The 26566-nt window shown below is 43.3% G+C and overlaps 1 protein-coding gene and 1 long non-coding RNA gene across 5 annotated transcripts; both read left to right on the forward strand.

The window, feature by feature from the left end:
* The first annotated feature begins 20 nt into the window (after positions 1-20).
* Positions 21-7478, forward strand: AlaRS (alanine--tRNA ligase, cytoplasmic). Of its 3 annotated transcripts, none has more exons than XM_022847285.2 (9): positions 21-177; positions 1754-1906; positions 2160-3686; positions 3915-4142; positions 4447-4748; positions 5095-5257; positions 5447-5598; positions 5859-6048; positions 6374-7478. In XM_022847285.2, the coding sequence occupies exons 2-9, from the start codon at positions 1798-1800 to the stop codon at positions 6715-6717; spliced, it is 3015 nt and encodes a 1004-aa protein (XP_022703020.1). In that variant the 5' UTR covers positions 21-177; positions 1754-1797; the 3' UTR covers positions 6718-7478. The 3 variants fall into 3 exon arrangements, with proteins under 3 accessions (XP_022703020.1, XP_022703021.1, XP_022703022.1); XM_022847286.2 differs by having other exon boundaries at positions 1804-1906; XM_022847287.2 differs by lacking the exon at positions 1754-1906.
* Positions 7479-9746: 2268 nt separating this feature from the next.
* LOC111268340 (uncharacterized) lies at positions 9747-22325 on the forward strand. Of its 2 annotated transcripts, XR_002685160.2 has the most exons (5): positions 9747-12256; positions 12666-12741; positions 18265-18330; positions 20537-20822; positions 21782-22325. It is a non-coding gene; the product is annotated as an uncharacterized LOC111268340 (long non-coding RNA). The 2 variants fall into 2 exon arrangements; XR_002685159.2 differs by lacking the exons at positions 20537-20822; positions 21782-22325 and adding an exon at positions 20899-21026.
* Positions 22326-26566: the final 4241 nt, after the last annotated feature.

Consider the following 26566-nt stretch of genomic DNA (forward strand, 5'->3'; position numbering starts at 1 on the left):
GCTACAATAGCAGTATCATGCAAGTCTTTTCGTTATCATTGAGGGCCAACAGCGCGCCGTGTAGTTCGTAGAGCTTCAGACACTGCGGTGGCAGTGACGAAGCTTTCCATAGAGTTGTTTTAAAGACAGCTGATTCATCTGGCCGTTGTTGACTGTGTGTCGATCCGTGAGCTTCAGGTTAGTATCTTTTTGAAGCCGGTTGAGGCGTGAGCATGAAGCATTGAAGCCTTAACGAACGTCTGATTTTGTAGCGGTATTGCCGTTGTGAGCGCCATGGTAGCTGATATCTTGACGGCGTCGAAATCACCATATGGTCTACCATTATGCGTGGTACTCATTTTTTAGTCAAGATGTTGCATACAATGACGGCTCGAAACTACTACTAGATATAGTGCCTCATATATATATGTATATATATATATATATTGTTGTGATGTGGAAATGAGGCACGAATCGTCGTTACTGATTCACATCAGGATGATCATTCCAAGTCATATTCTTCATTGCTTTGAACAGACCTCTCTTCAGCTCTAATAACTCAAAGATAAGCACGTGCGCTTCACTAAACCGTTATTACGACTGGACTCTCGTATCTTAGATGCGGTTCAAGGCTTCGAAGAGGTGGTTTTTGTTGCGGCTTGTAACCATTAGATGATGTATGGCAGGAGCGCATGACTCATTAACAGCCGCCTCCGGTTTTCATTGTTACGCCTAAGATTCTGTTGTTCGTAAACGTTTCGTGGCTATGATAGCGCCAAGAAGGGTATTAAGCGCGCATATGATGTTTTTATTAGAAATGAAAAGATCGGCGCAGAGGGGACAGCTGCATCGCGCCGCGCCGATATAAATCCTTTTACGCTATACCACGAACAACCCTTATTAAAAATTAAACGAAAATGCTACATTCTCTAAAAATAGCTTGCTTGCTCGTAATTTTCCATTGTGCGCAATTCTGCATCATAAGGTTGTTTTCGCATATACCATACGTGGATTTATCATTAATTCAACCTTTTTCTTTTGAGACTTTTGTCACGTTTTGGGATTCAGTCTTGGGTTCATCAAAATCTACTCAAAGTGATATTCTTGTCTCCTCAATATGTGGTTTCTATATAACCTCTGAAACAATGTTTAAATGTTTGTAAAAAAACAATAACCATAATATTAATTCTCAAACAATAAATAAGTGGGAGCGGAATAGACTTGACTGTACATGCGAGGGGCGCTTGTGTGCGATTGGCATCGTAAGACATTTTAGCAACATGTCAATTCTCCTGTAGCTGTAATGGCCGATCTAGCTATTGACGTTAGCAGAGCAGGCCTTCCCGAATTATGGCGAAGAGCCAAGACGCAGTACTGCCGTGTTTACGGTAGACCGGTGACTGTCCATTTAGACCCTTTGACTCAGCTGTTGGCTGATCCGCCGATGATTATCGATAGAGTTAAAGATGTAGCTTGGCATCTATGTAAAACACTTCGATCATACACAAGGCGCAGCTGAAAACTACTGAAATAGGGAATAGCAACATCGTGATGCCGATCAGGTTTATTTAAAAGTATATCAGTACTTTTAGCAACTGGCTTCGTGTTGACTAGGCAGGTTCATTGTGTTTGAGTTTTCAAGCATGAATCAAAGGGTTCGACATGTCGTTGCCGATGTCAGACCACTGTGTGTTTCTAAATTTCATTAGATGCATGAGAATCTATGCTTACTGCATTTGAATTTATTCCTATCCTCTCTGATTATCATATTCAGAAGGAGTCCATACTTAATCTTGTCCTCCGACTTTTCGTGGTGGAATGCAGATCTTTGTTAAAACCCTGACCGGCAGAACAATCACACTTGAAGTCGAACCCAGCGAGACAATTGCAACTGTCAAGGAAAAGATCTGCGACAAGCTACTCACCGGTAAATCTTAATTTTGCACTAACTAGAGGATGCGTTGTATTGGTTTCTTTCCTCGAAGCGCAGACCGCACCTTATTGGTACACATACCAGCTATCGTTATGGACGCCGATATAAATACAAATGTCTATGTTATGATTGAAAATGCTCACGGCAGCGCGTTGCGTTGAGCGTTTTTATAATTTTATTTTAGCCAATTTAAGCTTGTATTATTCTTTACTAATAATTTGTTACGGCTTTTCTTTTATTATTACAGAGACTAAAAGGATGAGCTCGGCCAAAGAGATCCGTTCCAAGTTTATCGCATTTTTCCGGGACAAATACGCACATACAGAGGTTCCGTCATCGTGCGTTATTCCACATGACGACCCCACGCTGCTATTCACAAATGCTGGCATGAACCAGTTCAAGCCGATTTTTCTTGGTACTGTTGATCCTTCGACTGAGGCTGCTAAGTGGAAGCGCACTGTCGACACCCAGAAATGTATACGTGCCGGTGGTAAACACAACGACCTTGATGATGTTGGCAAGGACGTATACCATCACACTTTTTTCGAGATGCTTGGAAATTGGTCGTTTGGTGACTACTTCAAAAAAGAGATCTGCGCATGGGCTTGGGAGTTGCTGACGAAAGAATACGGCTTAGCCGAGGATCGCTTATATGTAACTTACTTCGGTGGCAATAAGGACGCCGACCTTGAGCCTGATGAGGAGTGCAAGAACATCTGGAAGGCACTCGGCCTTCCTGAAAATCGCATACTTCCAGGTAATATGAAAGACAATTTTTGGGAAATGGGTGAGACGGGTCCATGCGGGCCGTGCTCGGAGATCCACTACGATCGCCTTGGTGGACGTAATGCCGCCCATCTGGTCAACATGGACGACCCTGATGTGCTCGAGATTTGGAACCTCGTGTTCATTCAGTTCAATCGTGAAAGCGACGGTAAGCTTAAGCCTTTGCCAAAAAAGCACGTCGACACAGGCATGGGCCTCGAACGTCTTGTCTCAGTTATTCAGAACAAGCGTGCCAACTACGACACCGATCTATTCGTGCCTATATTCGAAGCTATCCAAAAGGCTACGGGGGTGCGAGCTTATACGGGTAAGGTTGGCGATGATGATACGGATGGCATTGACATGGCTTATCGCGTACTGGCTGACCACGCACGCACGCTTTCCATCGCCCTCAGCGACGGAGGTCATCCCGATAACGTGGGCCGGGGCTATGTACTACGTCGCATTCTCAGACGTGCCGTTCGTTATGCCACAGAGAAGATGGGAGCTCAGCCGGGTATGTTCGCTGGTTTAGTGCCCGTTGTGGTCGAGATTCTGGGAGACGTTTTCCCGGAATTACGTAAAGATCCCGAAGGAATCATGGAAATCATCAACGAGGAAGAAGCTCAGTTTCTCAAGACTCTGTCTAGAGGTCGTCGCCTGCTGGAAAAATCCATATCGAAGCTGGAAAGAAAAGCTTTGCTGCCGGGAGAAGTGGCATGGCGTTTGTATGATACGTACGGTTTTCCGGTCGATCTTACCCAGTTGATGGTAGAAGAAAAGGGCATCTTCGTTGACATGGTTGCCTACGAAAAAGCCAAACAAGCAGCTCAACTGGCTTCGCAGGGAGGCGGAGATAGAGCTGACGACACGTCCAAGCTGGATGTGCATGCAATCGCTGAGTTACAGGACCAGAAGAAAGTCCCTGCTACTGATGATTCACCTAAATATAACTATTCGTCGAAATATATGGGCAGAGAAGCTCTGTATGAGTTTGAGTCGTGCAAAGGTAAGTAGGACAAAGACTGTTTTGTTAGTATGCACTACTTCTATAATTAGCTAGAGCATATCAGTAATTGGCAATCGGCAGGCAGTTCTACATTTGAATGTTAAGGTTTATTTACTAATATTCTGTGCTAATGGAAAATGACTGTTGCGGTTCAGTACGGCTGTAATTGTTAGATCCAGAAGCTGCGGTCAAAAATCTATGCTGTCTTTATCTCGTATATCTTTCTAGGAAAGGTCGTGGCGATTCGAATGAATAAACAGTTTGTGGACGAAGCCCATTCTGGCAGCCTATGCGGTCTGATTCTAGATCGTACCAGCTTCTATGCAGAGCAGGGAGGCCAAATCTACGATACAGGTTTCATGCAAGCAGTATGCGCCGATGATGATGTGGAGTTTGCCGTCAACGAAGTCCACCTTCAGGGAGGATATGTTGTGCACATCGGCCGTATTGTGGAAGGTATGGTTACATAGCTAAGTATTTTCATGACAAGGAAATAATTCAATTATCCCCTCTTGATTCATCTCTAATGCCGACTACGGTTTTATCGTATTGCTTTCCACTATTATTATTTACTTGATTTATGAATGATGGAATGTCTTCAGTATATAGTTCGCTGCAAAGGTTAGTATGACTTTTAGTGTTACAAAACAGAGTTTCAAAATGGTTACTAGTATAATTATATCCTGCAAATGATGACCAAGCACTCCGACATATCTGCGACTTCTCTGAGCAAAACCTCATCTGGCTTTGGTGATTGCAGGAACTGTAAAGGTTGGCGACGAGTTACGTTTGCTGATTGACGAGATGCGTCGCTTATCAATCATGCGGAACCATACTGGAACCCACGTCCTCAATTACGCCTTGCGCAGGGTCTTGTCGGCAGATGCTGATCAGCGAGGCTCTCTTGTGGCCCCCGAGAGGATGCGATTCGATTTTACCTCGAATCGACCCATGACCGCTGCCGAAATCCGCCAGGCCGAAGAGGCCGCCTCTGAACTAATATGGAAGAATGGCAATGTGTTTGCCAAGGACAGCTCGCTGGCTCAGGCCAAGGCCGTTAAGGTACTTAGCACGTCCTTATTGATTCAGCATTTCCGAGTTTGATTACTATAGCTGCTTTTCGTATAACTCGGTCTTATGCTAGCTTATTAGTTGACACTCGAGCATCTCTGACTCGAAATAAACCATGTAAAGGTGTGCAGAACTTGTAAAAAAGTAACGAAATATATTTATTAGTACATGATTTCAAGGATTTGTTCACACAGCGGTAATAAGCAAAGCGAATAAAAATAAATTGAAAAATTAAAAAAAATAAAGGATATACACATCTTGTAAGTGCTTCCAGATATCAGGGCTTAGTGTTCCAACCACCTTAACTCTCAGTTAAATGTATGCAACTTGATTTCAGGGGTTGCGTGCGGTGTTCAACGAAACGTATCCAGATCCCGTTCGGGTAGTATCTATCGGAGTACCTGTAGATGAGTTGCTTGCCAATCCGGATCGAGGAGACGCCTTGAACACATCCGTTGAGTTCTGCGGCGGAACCCATCTCGTAAACGTCAGCCATATCGGTTAGTTTTAGAAGAATAGAAAAGTTGCTCTTGTTATTGTTTCTCACCTTTGTTATTTATTCGCTTTCAATGCGTTCATTGTAGCGAAACTATTCAAACTCGGTGTATTTGTAATTAGAAAGAAAAGGCCGTATTCACCAAGAGCGCTTTTGAAGTATTCGTAAATATGTATGTTTGTGATTTTTGCAGCCGATTTCGTAATTTCTCAGGAGGAGGCCATTGCCAAGGGTATTCGGCGAGTTGTCGCTCTTACTGGACTTGAAGCTGCTAAGGCAGTGAAACGTGCTGAGCTATTCGAAGCTAAAGTGAATTGCATTAAAGAAGACCTCTCTAAGAACAAGGTTATTACCTACCAAACGGGCCTCTATTTACCCCCTGTTTAACAATGTAAACAATTGCGCTTCAAAATCTTCATGCTTTCTGGATTTTATGTTAACGATGGCAGTCAGCGTAATTTTGTCATCCCACCCTGAGTCCACAAATCGGTTGTGGAAAAGCCACTTATTGTATTCCAGGGGGTCTGTTTTTTTTATCTTGCTGCTGTTCAGATTCACTCAAACTGAACTTGAAGGTCAATCATTAACATGTTTTCATCTAATAGTCTCTAGCGAAACGAATTGCTGAACTGTCTGAGGAGATTTCGCAGAGCACCATTAGTTGCTGGCGCAAAGACGATTTGCGAAACGAGCTCAAGAAGGTTAAGAAGGTTCTGGACGATCAGGACAAGCAGAACAAGGCCGCTGCCCAAATGGAAGCGCTTGAGGAGATCAAGCGCGAACTAACTGATCGTGGTAAGATACCACACAATCAGAGTTTGCTCCGACGCCATTACTAACTAACAGCCTATTCGCACCAAAAGAGCTAGACAGTGCCAGGACAATGCGGGGCCATTCATATCATACTATTTTACTATTATTTCTGATTTCTATCACATCATTGTACGCTACATACATTGGTGCCACGTGTTGAGTGCGTGTCTAATATTCGGACTACCATATACATTGGCATTATTATCTGTGTTCTCATGTAGCAAACAAAGTGTTTTAATGGAAGTTTGCAAGGTGGCTCAAAATTATCACCACAGCATATTAGTAACCTGAAATTATGCCATTCCAGGACGCGCGCCACAATTTCTTGTCAAACAGTTGCAGGTCGGCAATAACGCAAAGGCTTTGGACATCGTTTTGAAACAGATCCGTGCACTTGCACCGTCAGCAGCCGCTATGCTGTTCTCTGTCGACGAAGAAAGAGGCCGATTGATTTGTCTATGTGGTGTACCCAAGCAGGTAGTGGCTGACAAGGGGCTATCAGCCGTCGAGTGGGTACGTCAGGTGGCCGAGGTTATCGGTGGCAAGGGCGGTGGCAAGGATGAATCCGCCCAAGCATCAGGCACTAACCCTCACGCCCTTAACAGAGCAATGGAACTGGCGAAGGAGTTCGCGCGCCTGAAGTTCGTCTGAATAAATCTATTGCGCATCGCCACACTTACTGATATGCATCGGCACTTATTGGTGCTGAAAAGGAAAATAGAGACAATCTGTGATCTGTAAGAACCAACTTTCCGAGTATAACGTAACATATTGAAGTCCATGTGAGGTCATAACATAGCGTATCAGATTACGGAGTGTTCCGTTTTTGAAAGAAAATGCAGTACTTTGTGTTTACGTGTGCTAATAGCAATTATGTTGCACAATGGATTTAGCTTCCCATCAACGAATAACGGTGCGTAAAGAGTACCAGTCGCTACTACAAAGTAACGAGGAAATGATCAGTGAGAGAACTGAGAGCAGCCTTTATTTCATAGCTTAAAGAAAAAGAAAACTTCTCCAGCTCTGTTTCGTTCTGTTTGTTTGCTTTTTTCTATTAAAATGCACACTACAAAGATTCATGTCCAGACTGAATCCCAGATACAAATGGACATTCCCAACACACATTTTAGATAGCACCACCATATGAATAGTTACAGAAAGGTTCAATATTAATCATCATTTGTTTGCTGAGGGTAAATGAACATTTTCACGCTTACCGTTAATTGACAGTCCTGTAACCTCTACGAAACCCTTGTTCCCGCCAATAGATATCATAACTTAACTAAAGGAGCGATCTAACCTTATGTAGGTATCCGGTAAGTAAAAACATGACAGGTTATCGAAATGCTTATATATTTATGGCTATTTTGTATGGAGAGAGGAAGTTTAATAAAAACAATATATCCAACGAAGGAATTCGGCGCGTTCTTTACATGGCGTTACAGTTTCTTTTTCTAGATTCTCTAATATATACCCATTATTAAATTATATGATTATAGACTTTAAATATACCCTGCAATACGCCACATTCTGTTCAAGCTGTTAAAAGGTAATTAAATTTGTCCTCTGCTTTGGGTACTATGGGTGGGCTTTAGACCGTTAACTTGATGTTCTGGCATCTACTGCTAGGATACTAGCACTTTTCGCGGCCTTCTAGCTTTACGAAAGTCGTTAGTGAATGAATAAAGCAATGATTTTTTTGCTTTTGTTTTTTTTTCTTTAAATACACATTTTTAAAACAAGAAATCGTTTGCTACACAGTTCGCAAACTCCGCTCCGATCCAACATAATTCCTTCTACAACTTTTGCCCCGGAATGAATTTCTACTTTACATATTCACTATGAATGAATATATACTGTTTACAGTATAAATGTGCCTACATATATCGTCATGTATAAGAATAGACAAGTAGGTAAGATGATGCATAACATGGACTACTATTTTGTTTCTTGGGTGTTAAGAGATGGTCCTGCTTTCCTGACCAATGCAATTATAGACGGGGGGGCTCAGTTGTCAAACGCGTAGAGCTCTAATACGTTGCCAGCCAAGCGGTTTATGAGCTCGACGAGATCTGGCCACGTGTCGTATTTTATTTTATCATGTGTAAGTATAACTTACCTCTAGATAAAACGTTGGATGGAATGCTTAACGGCAATACCGAACGTGAAACTTGAAACATACGGTAAAGGATCTTGCAGATCTTGCAATGGATCTTGCAGAGGAGAACCACAAGTGTCTTGAAACGTTCAGCTCTTTTCAAAGATCAAAGGTTTTCAAAGATCAACTCGTTAGTGAAATTCACAGAAATTTCGTGAAATCCTCAAATGCAATTTAACCAGTGGACATAAAGAGCAGTTTAGACAACGGTAACGGTTCAAGCATTTCGGCATTTGGCTGCGAGGTCTACAATGGGACTGTAGTTACAACTAACGAATAAACTCAAAAGGCGGAGGAAGTTTACAAGTACGGCATAGCGATGGCGCGAAGTTATAATATCACTACTATACTTTCCTTTAAAGTAAAGAGTCATAAGAATACAGTTTTCGTTATGAATCATATTGATATTAATCAGAAAGTATTATTAAAATACTAACTTATATTATTATACGAACCAATCCGTATGTAAATGCATGATGGCTCGCTCCGATTCCAATTGCGCCTGTTCTGTGCGTAAGTTATCGTATTATGATTGACTTTTGACAGGCACTGCATTAAACCTCGAGCCTGACATCCGCTCTGCGAATAAGTATTTATACCTTTCTGAGCATAAACATGTCTTTTCTTGAGCCCTAAATAGAAGCTAGGCCCTAGAATAAAAATTAGGGCATTGTTAGAATTCTATATCATGTCACGTAGAACTTGACATAGCTGCCGAAAAAAATCAGTGAAATATATAATTCACGGCGATACAATGTAAAGGTCAAATATCTAACAAAGATCTGTTAAGAAACTTAGGTCCTAGATAGTCTAAATCCTAAAAACAGATCACTAATAAAATATAAGTAGAACTTTGCAAAAAAAAATATGCGATATCTCTAAGTGTACCTAATGAAACATTGCAGAGTTTGGTATCCAATTGTAAAAAGCCAACCAAATACTTTTGATTCATATGTATGCTAACTGCGAACAATGCTTCGTAGACACACGCCTTTAGGATCAGAGATAACGGCTCGAAACAGAAGAGATCCTAACCTTGCGCAAAACGTCTGATATTCGGACCTAAGTTGGAAGTTGCGCAGTTAAGGTTAGAAAAATACAGCCATATGAACGGTGGATGAAGAAATGCGATGAAGACTGAACACTTTATACAGTCACTGTGAGTTAGAAGGAAGGAAAATTTGATTGACTAAAGATTTTATTTGCCAAATAGCAAAGACCTTTAATGAAACCTGACACGGAAAAGTTCGAAGTTTTATATAGTCGGCTGTGCGAGCCCAGTACTTATTTACGATGGAATTGTTCCAACTGGGTTATAATATTGATCACACATTCAGAATTCTACATTAGCATACTCCAAATCATGATCAAGATTCAATATCATAAGACGGGTCGGCAGTCATTGCCCCAGTCTGCTCAGATGAGCTTACAAAATATTTTGAGAGCAAACGTGGAAAAGCTTTTCAACGTTTGCTGTTATCTGTTTTCTCTGTTTTGAATAGTTTTACCGACGATTCACTATCTCGTTCGGAAAAAAACGACTGGTCAACAAGGTCTGTTGTGTATTTTATAATCATATTTTATACTTATAATTAAGTATATATAATTATATAAAAGTACTATTAAACATGATACGATTTAGTAAAGTCAAGTCAACTGAAAACAAGCAGTATTCCAGAATTGGCAGTTGCACGTTCATGTGCAGAAGCAGCACGTTACCACGTTTCTGTGAGTTGCCTTTCAAACTTCCTACCGTCGACACTGCTAAGTTTCAGATATGACGCACCCACAGCACTAATTGCACGACCCATTCTCATATACAAATCGTATGTTTATGCTGAGATCGTTCACGTTTTAAGCATTCAAAGACGGACTCTGCGGTGAAGCTCCGATGCGAGAAAAGTTGACGATGGCATCCCTATATCGTATGCTTTCGCGTCAATGTAAACATCTGTTTTTCGTTTAACATACTGAAAATGTGTGTGAAATGTTCCCATCCTTGTGATTTCGGTAGCTTTCTTGCAATAAATTACGATTCGAGCGGATATTAGTTCGCAGAAAACGCAGTCGTTATCCTCGTATTACTAAAACTACCAGCCAATAATAATGCACCGTATGATGTGAATGCCCCCTTCTTCCCAGTTCTGACGTACTGTGTCTTCCCAAAACAGCTTCCATGTTTAGTATGCTTCAGCTAATAAAGTAATAAGCACACCCTATGCTTCGTTATTGAGGTCCAGTCAACACGAAAAGAGGTGCAGACAGAGCGGTCCGTCTGCAGTGTGGCGACTTCGGGCCCGCGTTCATGCCCAATGGACAAACGGCTTTCAATGCTAAAATTTTCGCCGGTGCTAATACTTTTCGTAGCGGTCAATAGTGCCGAATGCGTGCCAGTATCCGCCTGTCGTCCTGCCGACGCTACTGCTACTCGTCAATTGCCTTCGTTGACGGACACAATCAGCTGCCTCCGTCTCTTTCTCCGGCGGCTGAACTAAACGAGAACGTTTGCGCGTTCGTACTCGATTATTGGAGACCTTGTCGGGTTCGTCCAGCGAAGACGACAAGCGATTATCAATAGCTGTCGTCGCCGCCACGGCCGAATTGAGCAAATAACAGAATCAACCCTATAAACGCCGCTGGCAACAAAGGCGGCGGCAGCTGCGGCAACAATAAGGCGAGGCGAACATCGGTTAAGTTCCGGTATGGCACCAGCATTGCAAAAACCGGCCACCCTTTGATTCCGAGATAACGAACGCGGTCAGGAGGCGGCATCGCGGAACGGACGTAGCAGGCACGTACTGTAAATTGTCAGTTTGCTGGTTTATCGCTCAGCCAAGCCAGGCTAGCATCTCGTTCGAAATTGTTTCATAACGAAGATGCACATACAAATTTGTCTACACGACAGCAACAAAAGGATCCATCTATCTATTATAGTAGATAAATTCAACAGAGACAGCGCAGGCGCTTGCTGCCACAGATAACATCGTTCTATATATCACCAGAAGCTGCTACACCCGCACGCACCAACAATTCGAGAAGGCGTAAAAGCAGGCCTATTACGAACTAAGCCGCCACTAGAATGGCGAAAAGGCTGGCACAAATTTACCAGACGTATCCGTTGCGAAACACCATATCAATACAATAGAGCCTCATTTACATGAGTGTCTAAGTATGTCCAGTGCGCTGTTCCGTTTGATTGGTGTCGTTGCTATTGGACTGGTTTATTAGCTTACTTGTGACGCATCGTGCAGGATTTGTTTCTGCTGCTGCTGTTGTTGGGACGCCGCATGGGCAGAAGTACAGTTCGGTTAATTGTATAGTGAAGGACTCCCTCCTCCGATGTGGAGACTGCTAAGCTGTTGAAGCGGCGCTAAAAACGGAGTCAAGCTTCAACGCATAGAGGAACGTTGATGATAAGGGCTTGTGAGTCGGTCGCCGTCCCACATCGACTATATCGTAGCAGAGTAAAGAGCTAGAAGTGGATGCGCACACATTGTAGGAGATCGACCGTTCGGCAGAAGATTTGAATCACTCCAATTTTGTATCGGTTGTGGACTACGAAAAGGGTAAAAACAGCAGGCCAACAAACTTCGTTTTTCATCGGCGACTTAATGGGTTTGGTGACGGCTGACTGGTGTGTCGGCTGCGTCACCCGTAGAAGAACAAAAATGCGCTGCTAATTGCTCACACAGATATGGATCGTGAAGATTTTGGCTGGGCAACCTAGCCGGTAACTAAATGATCACCACAAACATAGATTTTATCTCAGTCAAATCGTGCGATAATAGGGAGGGTATGTCAAAGCCGATTTTTTGACTTGGAGCCTAAGCAATCGGTGTCCTGCGCGGCACCTACGATACTTTCAAATGAACTTGGATTTTGTGGCGCAGCTAACCGGATAGCGCTAAACTTTACTTCGATCATTGCACTATTGGAAGGCCGATGAAACTATTAGTACATACTGAACATGTAGCAAGTTGAAATTATCAATAATTCGACCGGTCCAGTTCGACTAGGACGAAGGTGCCGATGGTAGGTACAGGTTGGAGCTGCGCGAGGTCACACCGCGACTCCCGCTATTCAACGAAATTCAGCGACGCTAGAACCAAAGAAGCAGCTTGTGACTTCACTGAATCTGTTTCTTTCTAGACTCCCCCTCTAGATTAGGTGGTTTTTGCAGGTGACAATAGCATATTATAATGAGCTACTACGAACTCGATAATACTAATAATGGAAAACCTGTAATTGCGGAATCTTCTTTCATCCAGGAGTATCTCAGGTTTCGCAATGCCATCATCGTTTTACCGGCTATTTCGAAAAGTAATAACTCATAATATGAATGAATAATAAGAATTTTCCAGGTCAAACTAAGGCGAGCTGTTATCTCGTGAATGTTCTAGTATCTCATCAGTTCGTGTTGCATGTGGATGTTTGTGTGCAGGTCACGTGCGCGTGCATTATGTTGAGGGGTGTCAACAGCAAACCACCAGCCGTGGGTAAACACACATACATATAAGGTAGGTAAGCCATCTGACATTTGTCAACCAATAGAGGATAAGGAAGTGATGACAACAAACAGAAAATGAAGCTACGAGAAGCTTTCTGTAACACTATATTATTATAATTCCATATCAGTCAGTTTGTATATACTGTGATTACTCAGACAGTTTCTTCGGCCGATATCAGACTAGCCTGTAACGTAGCATGACATGAAGATCTGAGTGGTATCACGGTGTCGCTATCGCGAATGTATTGCACGATTAAAGTCGCGCTTAATTCAAATAATTCGCCCACCATTTGGTAATCTAGCATAAATAGAATAAGGCCACCTCAACCGCCAAGAGACATGTTCCCCGTATGTGTATATATATCAGAATAAGTAGTTATTAGGGTGCAGTTCATTGTTAGCGCATGTGCTTCTAATACTTCTGCAGGTTTACGTAGCAACTTTTGCTTCGCTTTAAGCTTGACTGAAAAAGTTCCCCTTGCTAGTTTAACCGCCAGCCGCCTTTGCCGGGCATGCAAGACAGATGGAGCTTTGGCAGTGAGGTTGCCGTGTTTATCTCGTTGCCTCAAGCTAGGCCACATTACATGTTTAGCGGGCCAAAGTTGACGTGATGTCCATAGAAAACTTCAACAGCATCAAGCGAGCCTTAACAGAGTATTATTTTGTAGTTTCGAACGGGTCCACTGTTGGAGACAAATTGTTTGTCATTGGGACGACGACATTGGTCGCACCTGCGAATGCCGGCAACGTCGAAAGGGAACAGCCTGTTACAGATACTGTCGTTCTGTCTATGTAATTCATGGTTATATAAACAGTGCCTGCTACTGTTAGGGCCCACGATGATCTTATGATAGTTTTTTCTATTAACTTCATTCCTTTTACGGGTTAACAAATGAGAATTTTAGCTTCTGCAAGGTCAGAAGTTCGATGCCGAGGAAAAATCAAGAAACATGATACAGGTCGATCGAACTTACAGCAACTTCCTACGGCACATATGCACGGTACTGTTGAAAAACCCTCCTTTAGCTGCCACGCGCAGCTTTTTCAAACAAGGACACGCTCCTTAACCGCAAGTAGCGGCTACTGACATTACAAGTCAAGCATTGCCAGCCATTAATGCAATCGCCAATTTTTGCCACCGTCCCAGTGTGAGTCGTACACGGTTGTTGTTACTTCTACAAATAGAAACGTCCCGAGCAGTTATGTTAAAGATTGATGGCTTGCGATATATTAATTGTCCTTTACATATATTTTTTTAGTTTGTTCACACTCGCAACTGCATCAGATTGCCCTGATGGCTAAGCTATCAAAGCTTTAAAACCTGCGAGGACTAAATCCGTTTGCATCGGTCGACATCACCCGCTACGGCTGTGTGCACCTTTAAGCTGCCTTGTTCAAGCCGCTCAATAGAGAAGGTAAGCGGTGACTTGTGATGCCAGCATTGATGACTTCAATCACCAGCACGGCTTCAATCAGGATTAGTCTCGACGATGTGTGACTCATCACATTCTCAATGTCGCTGTATAGGTATTGTGAAAAACACATGCGATAATACAATGTGTGATGTGGGGTCTCATGCTGCTGAGTGGGAGGAGCCACATAATGCGGTGCTGATGCTGATGATAGTAGTCGTCGTGGTGCCGCCGCAGCAGCAGCAGCAGCAGCAGCAACAGTACCCTGCGTTCTTCTACTATGCTAGCTCCCTTTATGGATTGTACCCCTGGTTACCTCCGATTTTTACTGCACGATTTCCTGCCCCATTCTTCCGACCGGCGAGAGACCCCCATTTTACCATCCAAAACACTGCCCGCTACAGCAGCTTCCTTCGACCATTTGTTCGTACAGCCCCAACAAGTCAACTCGTAAGTCGCATAACACCCGGGCAAACGCGCGCGCGCACACACACACCCAAACACACACACACACCCAAACACACACACACACACACACACATACACACACACACACGTAGACGCTTTCAGACGCATCGATAGACTCAAAGACGCACCCAAGTGGACACCCAACAAAGGTGGCTGACAATGCTGGAACTAGACTACGGCCCAGGAGATTTATGTGGCGACCGAACGCTGCTACAAACTATTCGATAGAGAGACAACATTTGTTCGAATGTTACGGTCGTTATTGTCGGCTAACAACGACGCTGAAGCCAGATCAACTCTTGATCGCACAATTTTATATTGAGGTGTATGTAAAAAGTTGAGGTTAGCTCCAACCAGCAGACTATCGAACTGTTGGCGCGAGGCATTGAAGTAGAAATGATCATATAATGAAATTGAAGGCAATCTTATTTCTCTTATTTAAGTGGGTGATGCAACAAGGCCAAACTGAAGTTTTTTGTCGAAAAAGTGTATTGTTTATTAGGGAACAAACGCAACAACGAACGATGCCACGCGTGCACAGCTTAATTTTTACCAATGACCAACGCAGATTTGTTCGTCCCTTTCCGTGATGTATCGAACACGAAGTCTGTCGTAGAAGTCCTGTACCCGATATCAATTACTATCCATAGCCACTCGAATTCACTTGACCCGCTATTTCCTTGTGGGGTATTCTAGTATTTCGAGATGAGGACGCCCACGATAAGTTTTGTAAATACTATACTAAAACATCAGGTAAGCACGCAATGGGAGAAGGTTGTTCACAGATGATCGACTTTTTCCTCAAAGTAAATGCATACAACATTATATCTCGTTCGATGTGACAGAATCAATTTTCCACGAAATACAGCTTTCTAGCTATTGTGTAGAGCTGAATATAAGGGCTGCCTTAAGAAACCCATTGAGAAGAAACGTCTTCCCCATGGTGAGTTTTTTGACAATCCAGCATAAGAGCGATTATTTTTGAAGATGTCGTTCTCAATCTAATCTGTTTTTTCTTCGCCATGAGAAGCCTACAAACAAAAAATCACTAAAATCGATTTCTAGCCACGTAAAAAAAATTACTACTGATTATTAGTATATAGAAATATGTACAGTCAGCAATTTTAACAGTTAATCTATTATATCTACATCCAGTTATAATACAAACATAGTAGTTGGCTGTTACAAGCGAGTGCGGTAGACGGTCAGATTGCATTACGCGCTTCTTCTAAATGAGGATTGTCTAATATATATATATATATATACGCTTTTACAAATCTGTAGCGGAAACCGGTTAAGTTCATTCTAGAAGAAAGTAAAATGTATCGTTTCGAAGGGATCTCGAAAATTAGCGCTCAGTGAATATTGTAGTACTGAGGACCAGCGAGGTGTCTGGACCCGAGGGATAGAAACACATTTGAAGGGGCTTTTCAAGCAGAACTGGGAGTCGGCCAAAGCTGCCACTCCATATGCAATTATTATATGTACAAAACTATACAATGAAAATGCGGAAACTGGTTAAAAACGCGTGTGCTGTGGAACCTAGGTGCATGCAGGCGTTGATTAGCCTCGGCCGAAGCGGCGACAAGCGAGAGAATGGCGTCGCCCTGGAGAGAAATCGCGTTCAGGAGCACGTTTGAATAAGCTCACAGGTAAGGTGGCAGTAGGAGTATTTACTATGGAAAGATATCTGCCGAAAATGAAATGATCAGTGCAACCCGGTATTTCGAGTTCCCCAAGAGACTTCTAAGCCGTTGGCATGGCAATCGAAAGGACGCAGTTTGGTTACCTGGTGACAAAGCCATGATCATCTTCAGTCTCCATTACTTCTCCGATTGGGCAAGGAAATATCGGCTTTAACCAGCCTACCATGCCGAGCTAGGCCCGCTTGATTAGGAGGTTCTTTATGCCTTAAGAAGCGCATCTAGTGGGTAAACATATCTTACTATCGATTTAACGTTGAGAAATAGAAAAATCACATAGACGATTAGTAGGTTTAGGGGCTACCACAACGCCAACGGTTCTGTGCAAAAGGTTAAAAGGGAAATTCATCATTCTAGCCCATCAACTAGCTCGCTCATAACGGCCTAGCAAGAACTTTGCTTGAGAGTAAAAACATTACTGCTTTATTAACGTGACTTCTCGTTCTAGTGGCCAGTCACAGAATTCCGTAGTTAGAACACAAAATCATCGTAACTTTAGCATGGACTTAGAGCCTGCCCGGAACGTCAATGACGGAACTTTGCAGCGCGTACATTTTCCAAGGAGATTTCCTTAACCTTCCACCAGCTAAAAGGATTTGAATCCCTTAACTGGAGTTGAATAATTAGCGAACGTGTATTTTGAATTGTGTTCAACAGGAGAACTGCTCTTTATCATTCACAACGTTGGCGACAAAATCATAGTGGAGGTAACAGATGTATTGTCACATTTGTATTACATTTACTTAGTGGTTTTCAGTATATAGAACCGTTCGGTTCATGCGACCTTAAACATCTAGCCACTTTTCTCTACTATCAGTTGATGCCTAAAAGTAATGCCTGAGGTGCGTCACATACATTCACAGTATGGGACATCCTTCGTTCGCCGCATAGGATACGGATGACCGACTGGAGATTATGTTCAGAATTTAAGAACGTGGCAACGATCGCGTGAGTTAGGATATTATGTCGCCAGTTTTTTGGTCCTCAATTGTAAATTTCGATGAGCGACTCGAGAGGACATACGGCGAAGGTTGTCCAGGTTCAAAAGAACTTGGATGTGGTTAACGTGCATTGCCTAGGGAGTAGATCAAAAGCTATGAATTGAGACATTCTAACGTAACAATCAATTTATATACTCAACATTATTGGTATATTGATATAAACAAAATTTCATCCAGGAAAAAACTGCGACGTAAATCGTGCGTATCGGTAATCGTCGATGACTGGTCTAGCTTTTTTTTTTTTGTTCTTTTTATGCCAATAGCATACATTGTTGAGCTACTAAATGAATTAGTCAGCCAATGTTTGCTAGAAAATGAACAATCGCGTTTTTCTATTGACTCCAGGATCATTCGTAGTATTCAATTTTTGATAGAGTCTCATAATTTTTTCTGTTATGAACGCTAAAGGCGCCATTTTTTCATGAAATGGTCAGGTGTTGAACGAGCGTTACGTTGAACGAGTATGGTTCAGCTTGTTTGCTGAGGTGCGACTGGTAAGCAAAACCTGTGACGGGTAAGTTCACTTCACGATCGAACGGAATGACATAAAAAATTATTGAAGCTAGTTGTCTTTCTTCCGAAGTTCCAGTTTCTTCATCAATTAGCAAGAATGCGCTCCTGCGACATACATCTGATCTAAATTGGCTTTGACTTTAGACCTGACGAGAAGACTACGAGAAATAGATTTCGACATCAGTATCTTCATGGCACGTCGTCCACCCTGATTCGCACACCTTATGTGTTTCATAACAGATATAGTCTCCACGGATGTACAGGATACTAAGCAGCTTAATAAAAACATTTAAGCAAATCATGAACTAGCTTAACTTTTGACGCACTCGATTGCATCGGTACTAGCTCGTGTGAAAATTATGGATACAAACCTTAAGTAGACAATAGATACTAGAATAGACTGTGAAGATCTACAGAGGTCATCGTTTTTTTGCAGTTAAGGATCAACTTGTTGTCCTAAAGCGGCGTCGCCTTTTGGACTGGAGACGCGCTGATCTAATAAGTAAGTAAAACCATGATACTATTTACTTTATGTATTTTTAGTTTCTTATTCGTCCCGCACGTTTCCGTCCCTCCACAACTATTGCTCTTACCAATCGTCATTTTTACATATATACTAGAGTTCGCCGTTGGTTCTAACCTCTGCTAAGCAAGAACGAAGAAGTAGAAGAATTTCCTTTGCGTGCGTTTATGTCCCTTACCGGCATCGGTACGCATTTGTTTATGCGCCGTTGTCATCTGTACATGTCCAGTCAACAGACATATCAGCGTAGTCCCCAAATCGATCTCGGCCCCGCTAATGGTCGAGGGCAAGTGACTTCATCATGAAATGTAATGCTCTGTCCATTTGTGCACCGCAGCCTCCATGTGCCCTTATCTAGCTTACCTTTTGTTGGTGTGAATGCCAGAAAACAAACCACTTCAGCGGAACTACAGTGGGGATCTTTTTTTCGGTCCGAGTTCTGCTCTTGTCGCCGCCATGGCTGCCGTAGAGGTAGCCCAACCCAAACGTCACTAAGAATTGGTTCGCTTTTCTTCCAAGCGAGCAATTACTGTACCAGGTCCGCAGTTGATTCGTGTCGGTACGAATTCTATTAGCCGCGGCAGACGTGACCATAGAGGCACTCATCATGCAGTCATCGTCAGTACTAGCATGACGGTCACTACAGTATTTATGGCTGTTACAGCGGCGTTCGCTAGCGCAATGGAGGAGGTGCCAGCGAGCAGAAGAGGGGCTCAGCCAACAGTTACGAGGGATCTATGGTAGCTTTTACAGCAGTACAGTCCGACCTAGTTCAGAACGGCAGCCCCGTTGTTAGCGGCGTCGACATCGCTGTTCTCGCACTGCATAATGACATAACAACTCGTTTAACGACGGCATAGAAAAAACAACGATCCGAGGTGTGTGCTGGCTAGCGGCAGACTGCTTAGGGAAAATTCAGTTTTGCTTTTACTATTACTGCTCAGCGAGCTATAAGTGGTACGCAAGGACTGAATGACTATCTGTTTATTCAAATTCTAGTGCTAGGATGTCCATTAGTTGTAAGGATAAATTAATATTAATACACTCTTCTTATGACACAAGGATTTCTCGATGAGACCTTAGCTCACCAGCATTAAGCCTTTCAGCCTAGGGGGCTCAGGGTTTCATTTTGTAAATCGTGACGTGATTAGCTAAGAGTGAAAATGTGTGAATATGTTGGCGTGAAATCAATGGCACAGTATGAAGTCGCTGCATTAGATGATGAAAGACTCAAACATCGTCATTAGGCATAGGTACTTCAAAGATTCATTCGATAAATGTGCGGTGTAGAAACCCGCGAAGGTCTGCCTAGGCCACTTAATACACATAGGACATCCCATTTGTTGTCTTTTGAGCACACGTTTCGTTTTCTCGAAATCCCAAATTCAAAATTGGGATTCTAAGCCTTTTTGTAAGCTAAATTTTTTGTCGCCGTAGAATTTGCAAAAGGGCAAATTCTCATGTTGCCTGTCCCCGTTGTTGCCAGCAGGTCTGAATGAAGGATATAAACCTTGTCAACTTTGTCACCGTTCTCCGCCAGCGATGTTTGCTGTCCGGATCTGATATTTACCGAGAACACCATCATAATTAGTCGATGGGCTGCTTTGTTAATCGGATCTGCGAGAAATATGTATTGTTTCTTCAAATCTATTTCGAAAGTGGTTTTCCCGCTTAGCCGTTGGCTTACTTCACTCATATATCAGTATAATTAATCCATGAACAATTTTGCAAGGGCCGAAAGTTTCACCTTTGTAGCTTGTAGTGGTTCCTTTTATCACTACACTGGCGTCTGCATTCTGTTTGCCGAGAAACGTCCTCTGTTCACTTCACGATCTAGTACTGCAGATCGATCCTTATTCACCACAGCTCGTCAGCTATTCATTGTATTAGCGGCGCTTCAACCTCCACGCGAAGCTTTTATTGTTGCCTTCACAGTACGTCCTTTATATTATTGTTTGTTGTCGCCACCGCTGCTGCTACCAGCGACGCAAGTGGATTATTCAAAAAAGCGCGTTACTGTTAATGTTTGTTGCGATATGTCGTCAGCACATACATGCATACGGCCGTGTCACCCCGGTGACAAGAAGGCTCTAATAAGGTGACATGGTAGTAGCAATCTGACCGCTCGCTATTTCGCATCTATTCATCTGTTATCGATGCTGCTCGCTCGGTACCTTCATTTCAGTATCCCGACCACGTAATACAGCCTAGCTTTTACGCCATCAGCCGAAACCGTTACTTATTGGCCCTCTGACTGCTTGCAATGATGGCTTATTATTCGTTGCGGCATCGTGTCGCTTGGCTAGCAAACAGCCTGCTGAAGAGCCAGCTACGTACGAACTTGACGCCGTCCGACTGCCTCAACGAAACCAACGTAACACACGTCCAGACGTTCACAACGCCGACTGCCGCAGCAGTAGAGAAACCGTTGTTACTGTCATCGAAACAGGACGGGGTGCAGCCGGACGCGAGTAAGTCGTCTACTATTAACGGACAATCAAATGAAATCGTTATTACAACTTTGTATATGCATATATTACATTACAGATGGTAGCAGACAACAATGAAGCAGCCTTGTAAATGACGCGCGATCTGCTGACTATGGATCGGCGGCCAGTTCTATGATGACAGCTGTTATTCTTCTTTCCGCGGTTGTCATGTACCGCAAAAGCCGTCAAATAGAATTACCTCATTTTCGGGCGGGCGGGCGGGCGGGGGGTCGCGGGCCGCAGACGCCACTAGAACGGCGAGGAAACGCGAGAGCTTGCCATGGCTAGAGGACGAGTGAACCGATACACGCGTGTTTAACGTGATAATGCTAGTTTAAGTGTAAGTTATTTAGAGACCGGACCGTGCGACGAGAAACTTGTGGAGTCTCCGAATAGCACTAGTCTGTCGAAGGGGTATCAAATGGTTTTCTAGCTCTATGGTATATCAATTGCGTCGGGTAGGAAGCAATGTTATTTTGAGGCCAAGATGTGGCAGCAGTAGATGGGCTAAAACCATTGGGATGCGCCCATTTAAACATGGTATAGATCGTTTCGAATTTGGGCGCAATTCATAGGAAAATTCGCTTATTACGGTTTCTCATAATATACCGGTGTTACCTAGTCTCAAAAAAGCTGTGCTGCCTACGTGTTATCCAAGGTGCACTATTGGGGATGACGGTTTAGTTCTGGAGATTTGCATGTAAAATATGCTTCCCCCCAGGTGGCCGATACAAAAAAAAAAGCTGACAATATATCGCGAAGTTTGAGCGGGATAAACACGTAAGTAGTTACCATGTCATCAAGGAACTAGATATCTAGAACAAAAGGCTTTCATCCATTTGAAGAGAGCTGGTTACGAACAAAAGCTCGACGTTCGGGTGCTGAACGAATTAATGCAAGATCATTTACTCAATCGTATTTACGCCTGCGGAACTTTACAGCAACATTACGAAATCGAGCGCTCCCTCTCTGAAGCGGTCGATTACGAGCGATAAGAAACCTCACAAACGACAATCAAATGTTTGTAGCAAAGCCCGGACTGACGTCAACGACAGTGATGCGATGTGTGCGATATAGCGAGGTTCGGAAGGAATCGTAGCTGCTCCCGCCTACCAAAACGGATGATTCAGACGTTCACGGTCTGAACAACTAATCAGATTATAGAAAATAGAGAAAAATGGTAAACAAAGGGCGCCATCTTTCACCAGAGAAAAATTCTGAGAACTGAATAACATAATGCATCCGTATATGATGCCATTAAATCAAAATCATCTACTTCATTCTCTTTAGAATTGTTTTAATGGCGCTTCCTTTGTTTGGACGAAGAGATGCAAAGGTCATTTGTTACGCCTAGAAATTCTACAGTGACGGGATACGTGTGGCGTAGGGCCGTCGATCGAAATGGCGCATATTAGTTTGCTTCTATTGTTTTCTAATGCAGAAGGTTGGTGTTTTTGTAAATAAACCGCGTGAATTATCAATAAGATTTGTTCTGGTGTGTTATTACGACAGTTTTTAGATGTCAGTATTAGTGGCCTTTTTAGTTTGCTCTCGCAAATTACCTAGTGTGTCGTCATCTGATAGACCCTAGAAGACTCGTCGATATCGAACGAAAACGTGTGAGGCAGACAACCAACAAACAAACGAACGATCTCTTCTTGTCAACAACCGAGAATCTCATTAGTAAATCGCATACAAACAAACAGAGTCCCATAGTTACCGCGAGCTCAAGTACTCAAAGGTAATAAGGTCGACGAATGCTTATATATACATATATAGAACAATAAAAGTTTATCAGTAAGATGCAGCGCGAACGAATCGATAACGAGATGGAAAGAAAAATAGTTTTTAATGTGTTTTATTCAATTAACGCTAACGTAATACGCCATTTTCACTATGTGCACAATAGTAGAACAGGTAACTATTAAATAGGACCAACGAGCGATACCAGCGAAGCTGCCAGGAGTGGAGCGGGGCGCATTTTCCTAACAATCCAACTTTGGTTTCTGCTTTAATTTCAATTAGCACGTACATTTTTCATGTACGCAAAGTTGGCCACGAAACGTTTGCTCGTTGATGGTCGACGTTCGTTGCCGTCAGAAATATAAATAGGTAATAAGCGTACATACCATACCGATCGATAAAAAAAAATCTAAAATTACATTTTTCAAAAGTCATCCGAATTCAAAAGAGCTCTGTGAATTTGAAACAGTGTGTAATGCTTATGTGATATTGTAAAGGTAGCGGTACAAGGGTGCGGGTGGCTCGATTGCTCGTAAAGCTCTAATTGTATCGTAACCAGTCTGTATAGATCCAGGCAGCTCCTATGGTAACGTACAGTTGTTATACAGCTGTTCCAAATGCGTCCTAATTTTGATACCTATCTAACGAGCAGATCACGGTATTGTTTATTAGGATCGACTTTCGAATACGAACAAAAAACTGTATTAACAAGCATTCGTTTGTCTTACGTAAGATCGCGCCCATGGCCAAACGAGTCGCACTATGTTGGCTTCATCCGTTAATTGAAGTTGGAAGTTGAAGGATTTACTTTTAGTAATAGACGTACATTTTTGGTCACAGGAACTAGGCTTTGCATTCAACTCTACGTCGTCATACTAATGAGTACGTTTTTTCTTAATGCTATGATACCATCCCGACAGCTTGTAGGGGACAGATTCTACTAATTTCTGGGCACTATGGTAAATCCCGTATACGGCCCTACGCTGCTAAAATCAGACTGCAATGCGGGTAATTTTATGTTCAAGTAGGAAAACACATAGGACAAAATCAGGTCGAGAGGAACTTAAGAACCACCGACCACGAGGACGACGAATCCTTTTATTTTCATTATACAAACTGTCGGCTTGTTTGAATTCTATTACTATTGAATCTGTTATAATGGCCATCTTTTTCAAGCAAAGTTCTAAGGTTAACCACCCATTTTTCAAACTGCGAATGTATTATGAAGCCGCAAATGAATCTGCCCGCTGAAGGTCCAACGATGAAGGTTCTCGACTAAATCGGTTGGCCATAAGAAACCACAAGACATCTTCGTTTGTGTTTAGTCGGTTAATCCTGTCTCGTCACGATCTTGTTTATACTTCGACCCCTTGTTATAGCTATAACACACATTTTTTACGTTCGACACCGTGCTATTGGGCGCGCTACCATGTTGGCTTTCCGTCTTTTCCCTACGTTGGCTGGAGTGGTTATTAGAAACAACGATGATGATAACCGTGGTTCGCAGTGGTAACAGATGAAGCGTAATGTCCACCCAGACAATGTCTGGACAAACAGGCAGACACAGTCATAGACTGACGCACACGCCCAAATACACACAAACCATTGCTAGTGACAGAGGCTCACCACAGAAACATGTGGCCGGCTAACTAGTAGCCGCGACCATCAACACCGCAAAGGCCAGCGATGAAACGGCATCTCGACCCGGCTCACAACAAGGCATTCGATGTTCCGTTCCTTAAAGCATTTTGCTTTTTGTCAGACTGCTCTTCAACTACTCTTTCAACATCGTCGGCCGCACCAGTACCGACATTAACAGCAACAGTTGCCGCCGTAATTTTGCTAGTAGCAGTCGCAGCAAAAGCGACAGTCGTTTTCGACTGTCGTCTGCGAGAAAACCCATCGCTTGTTTCGTCCCCTCCAATGATAACTCTATTAGTAGCTCCTGCTGGTTTTCGCTATGGTGCGTCGATCTCGCCGACAACCGGTTACCATCCACGCACCGCACCGCACCGCACCGCACCGCACCGCACCGAATCACATAGCTTCGACAAGCGACACTAAATCACATACGGGGTCTCTGAATTGGCGACGGTGCCTCGACAAATGACCAGTGACACGGACAGCTATGCGATATGATAGTATCCGCTGGGCACTAAGCAGCGGCAACGGCAGTAACCGTAGTCCTGCAATCATACACACATACATCCGCGCGTCCAATCAGAAACACCGTGTCACAAAGTGGACATCATCAAGTAAAGTGGATACAAATCGTCGACAAAACAACAACACGCGAGACGACACGGAACGAAAAACTTGCGATAGAAAAGACGACAGCAACAACATCCCACTGTGGTGATTGTACCGTTTTCGGTGCTTACAGCCGTTCCGTCCCGAAGCAGCAGCGTCTGTGCCACAACCGCCGTCGCTAAGTGACGTCTGTAGGTGACCGCGTTCACTATGAGTGTTCGCGGCGACGGTACCGCCCTGGCGGTCCCGCGTAGTCGCAAACCCCAGCTAACTACCTCCGTACCCCAAAGTTAGCGAGGAAAAGTGGCTTCGATGGCAACCACTGGAGACAGGTTAGTTTTGCTGTCGTCTTATCTTCGTACGTTTTGATGAACCCAACGATGAGGTAGCTTGTTATGGGAGATGCGGCAGCACGATGAGTATGACCGCGTAAGCGTGTGTCTGTGAAGGTTAGCCATTTGAGGTCATTGCGTGGCATCAGTACTCACAAACTTCTGCATTTGTGAAGAAGCGATTGGTTGCCGGTGGAATGTCGAGGGGCGTACGGGAAAGAGCTCAAAGGGGCACACACAATCAGTGGAGAAGTGATCACTTTACCGCCGTTGGTTAGTGGCGATATTAGGTGAGAAAAACTATTTTGAACAGACCGCTTTCTACGTTGACGACCTACGTCGGTTAAACGTAGCCAATATACCAATAATAAGCTGAGACAAAGTTGATGCGACCAAAATTCGAAAGGGGTTCTCGTTAACATACTTTGCTAATTACCCGAATTACAGAATGAGCTGTATTATAGAAAGTGACGCTCATTGAATCTGTACCCTCGTAGATGGTCTTCTCAATGAAAAAATAATTAGCAGTGATAATAATGTTGTTGGATATGCACATATCAGCCCCGTCTAACTCTGGCAACATAGATTCCCGAAGAATCAGTTATTCTAGAAGTTCATAAAAACAAGCTCAGACCTTCGATACAAACTAGGTAATATTTCATAACAACTCAATCTAGCGAATCTTCATCGGTCCTACCATCCAGCAGTGGCATTAGGGAATACGTCTTCTGTACGACGTCATGCGAATATCAGAGACTATGCATGTATGCACCGCTCAGGAGAAAACGGCCGCCGTCCAGTAGGCAGAACTGGTCAGATCGCTTATTTAATTTTAAGGTGCCCCACGTTGGCTTGCTTAGCATCACGTTGTTACGTATCGGATGTAATTTTCATACGAAGTCTCAGCTATGGTTGGCGCTCACGCATCTGGGTCGAGTACGTTTCTCTCGGTCGCCGACTACGTCATCCGTTTAAAACAACGATTTATCCAAAGAAAAAAAAGATGAGACTGCTTCGCCCGCCCGTTTCCTCTTTGATCGCCGACTTGTGCCTCGACTTTTCGACTATTGAAATACTGCCACCTGTGACAAAATCAAACGATATAAGCAGCACAGAAAAACAATTACGAAGAATAAACAATCCCCGCTGATGAGTAATAACAGCTCAGTTAAGCGCCAGAAGCGGGCCGCGGCTCGAAGACAAAGTCGTTCAGGAGGAACGCGGCCACAGAGCACTCTGTCGCCGACAATGGGAAAAACGACAGAAATAAGGGACATGCGCGATTCTTTTCGTAATTGTGCGATCTGATGGCACGACAAGTCAACCAGGGGAGGTCTGATTTGCAGACATCTTCTGCTGACACGAACAGTATAGGTAGACTTGATACAGAAATCTTGTCGC

Source organism: Varroa jacobsoni, unplaced genomic scaffold (assembly GCF_002532875.2).
Source record: "Varroa jacobsoni isolate VJ856 unplaced genomic scaffold, vjacob_1.0 scaffold_1277, whole genome shotgun sequence".
Lineage (NCBI taxonomy): Eukaryota > Metazoa > Arthropoda > Arachnida > Mesostigmata > Varroidae > Varroa > Varroa jacobsoni.

Excerpts from the sequence above, each read along its gene's own strand:
- AlaRS (XM_022847285.2), top strand. The coding sequence starts at position 1,798 with ATGCAGATCTTTGTTAAAACCCTGACCGGCAGAACAATCACACTTGAA. Across the intron at positions 1,907-2,159 it reads CTGCGACAAGCTACTCACCG|AGACTAAAAGGATGAGCTCG; the intron begins GTAAATCTTAAT and ends TTATTATTACAG. Across the intron at positions 3,687-3,914 it reads TGAGTTTGAGTCGTGCAAAG|GAAAGGTCGTGGCGATTCGA; the intron begins GTAAGTAGGACA and ends ATATCTTTCTAG.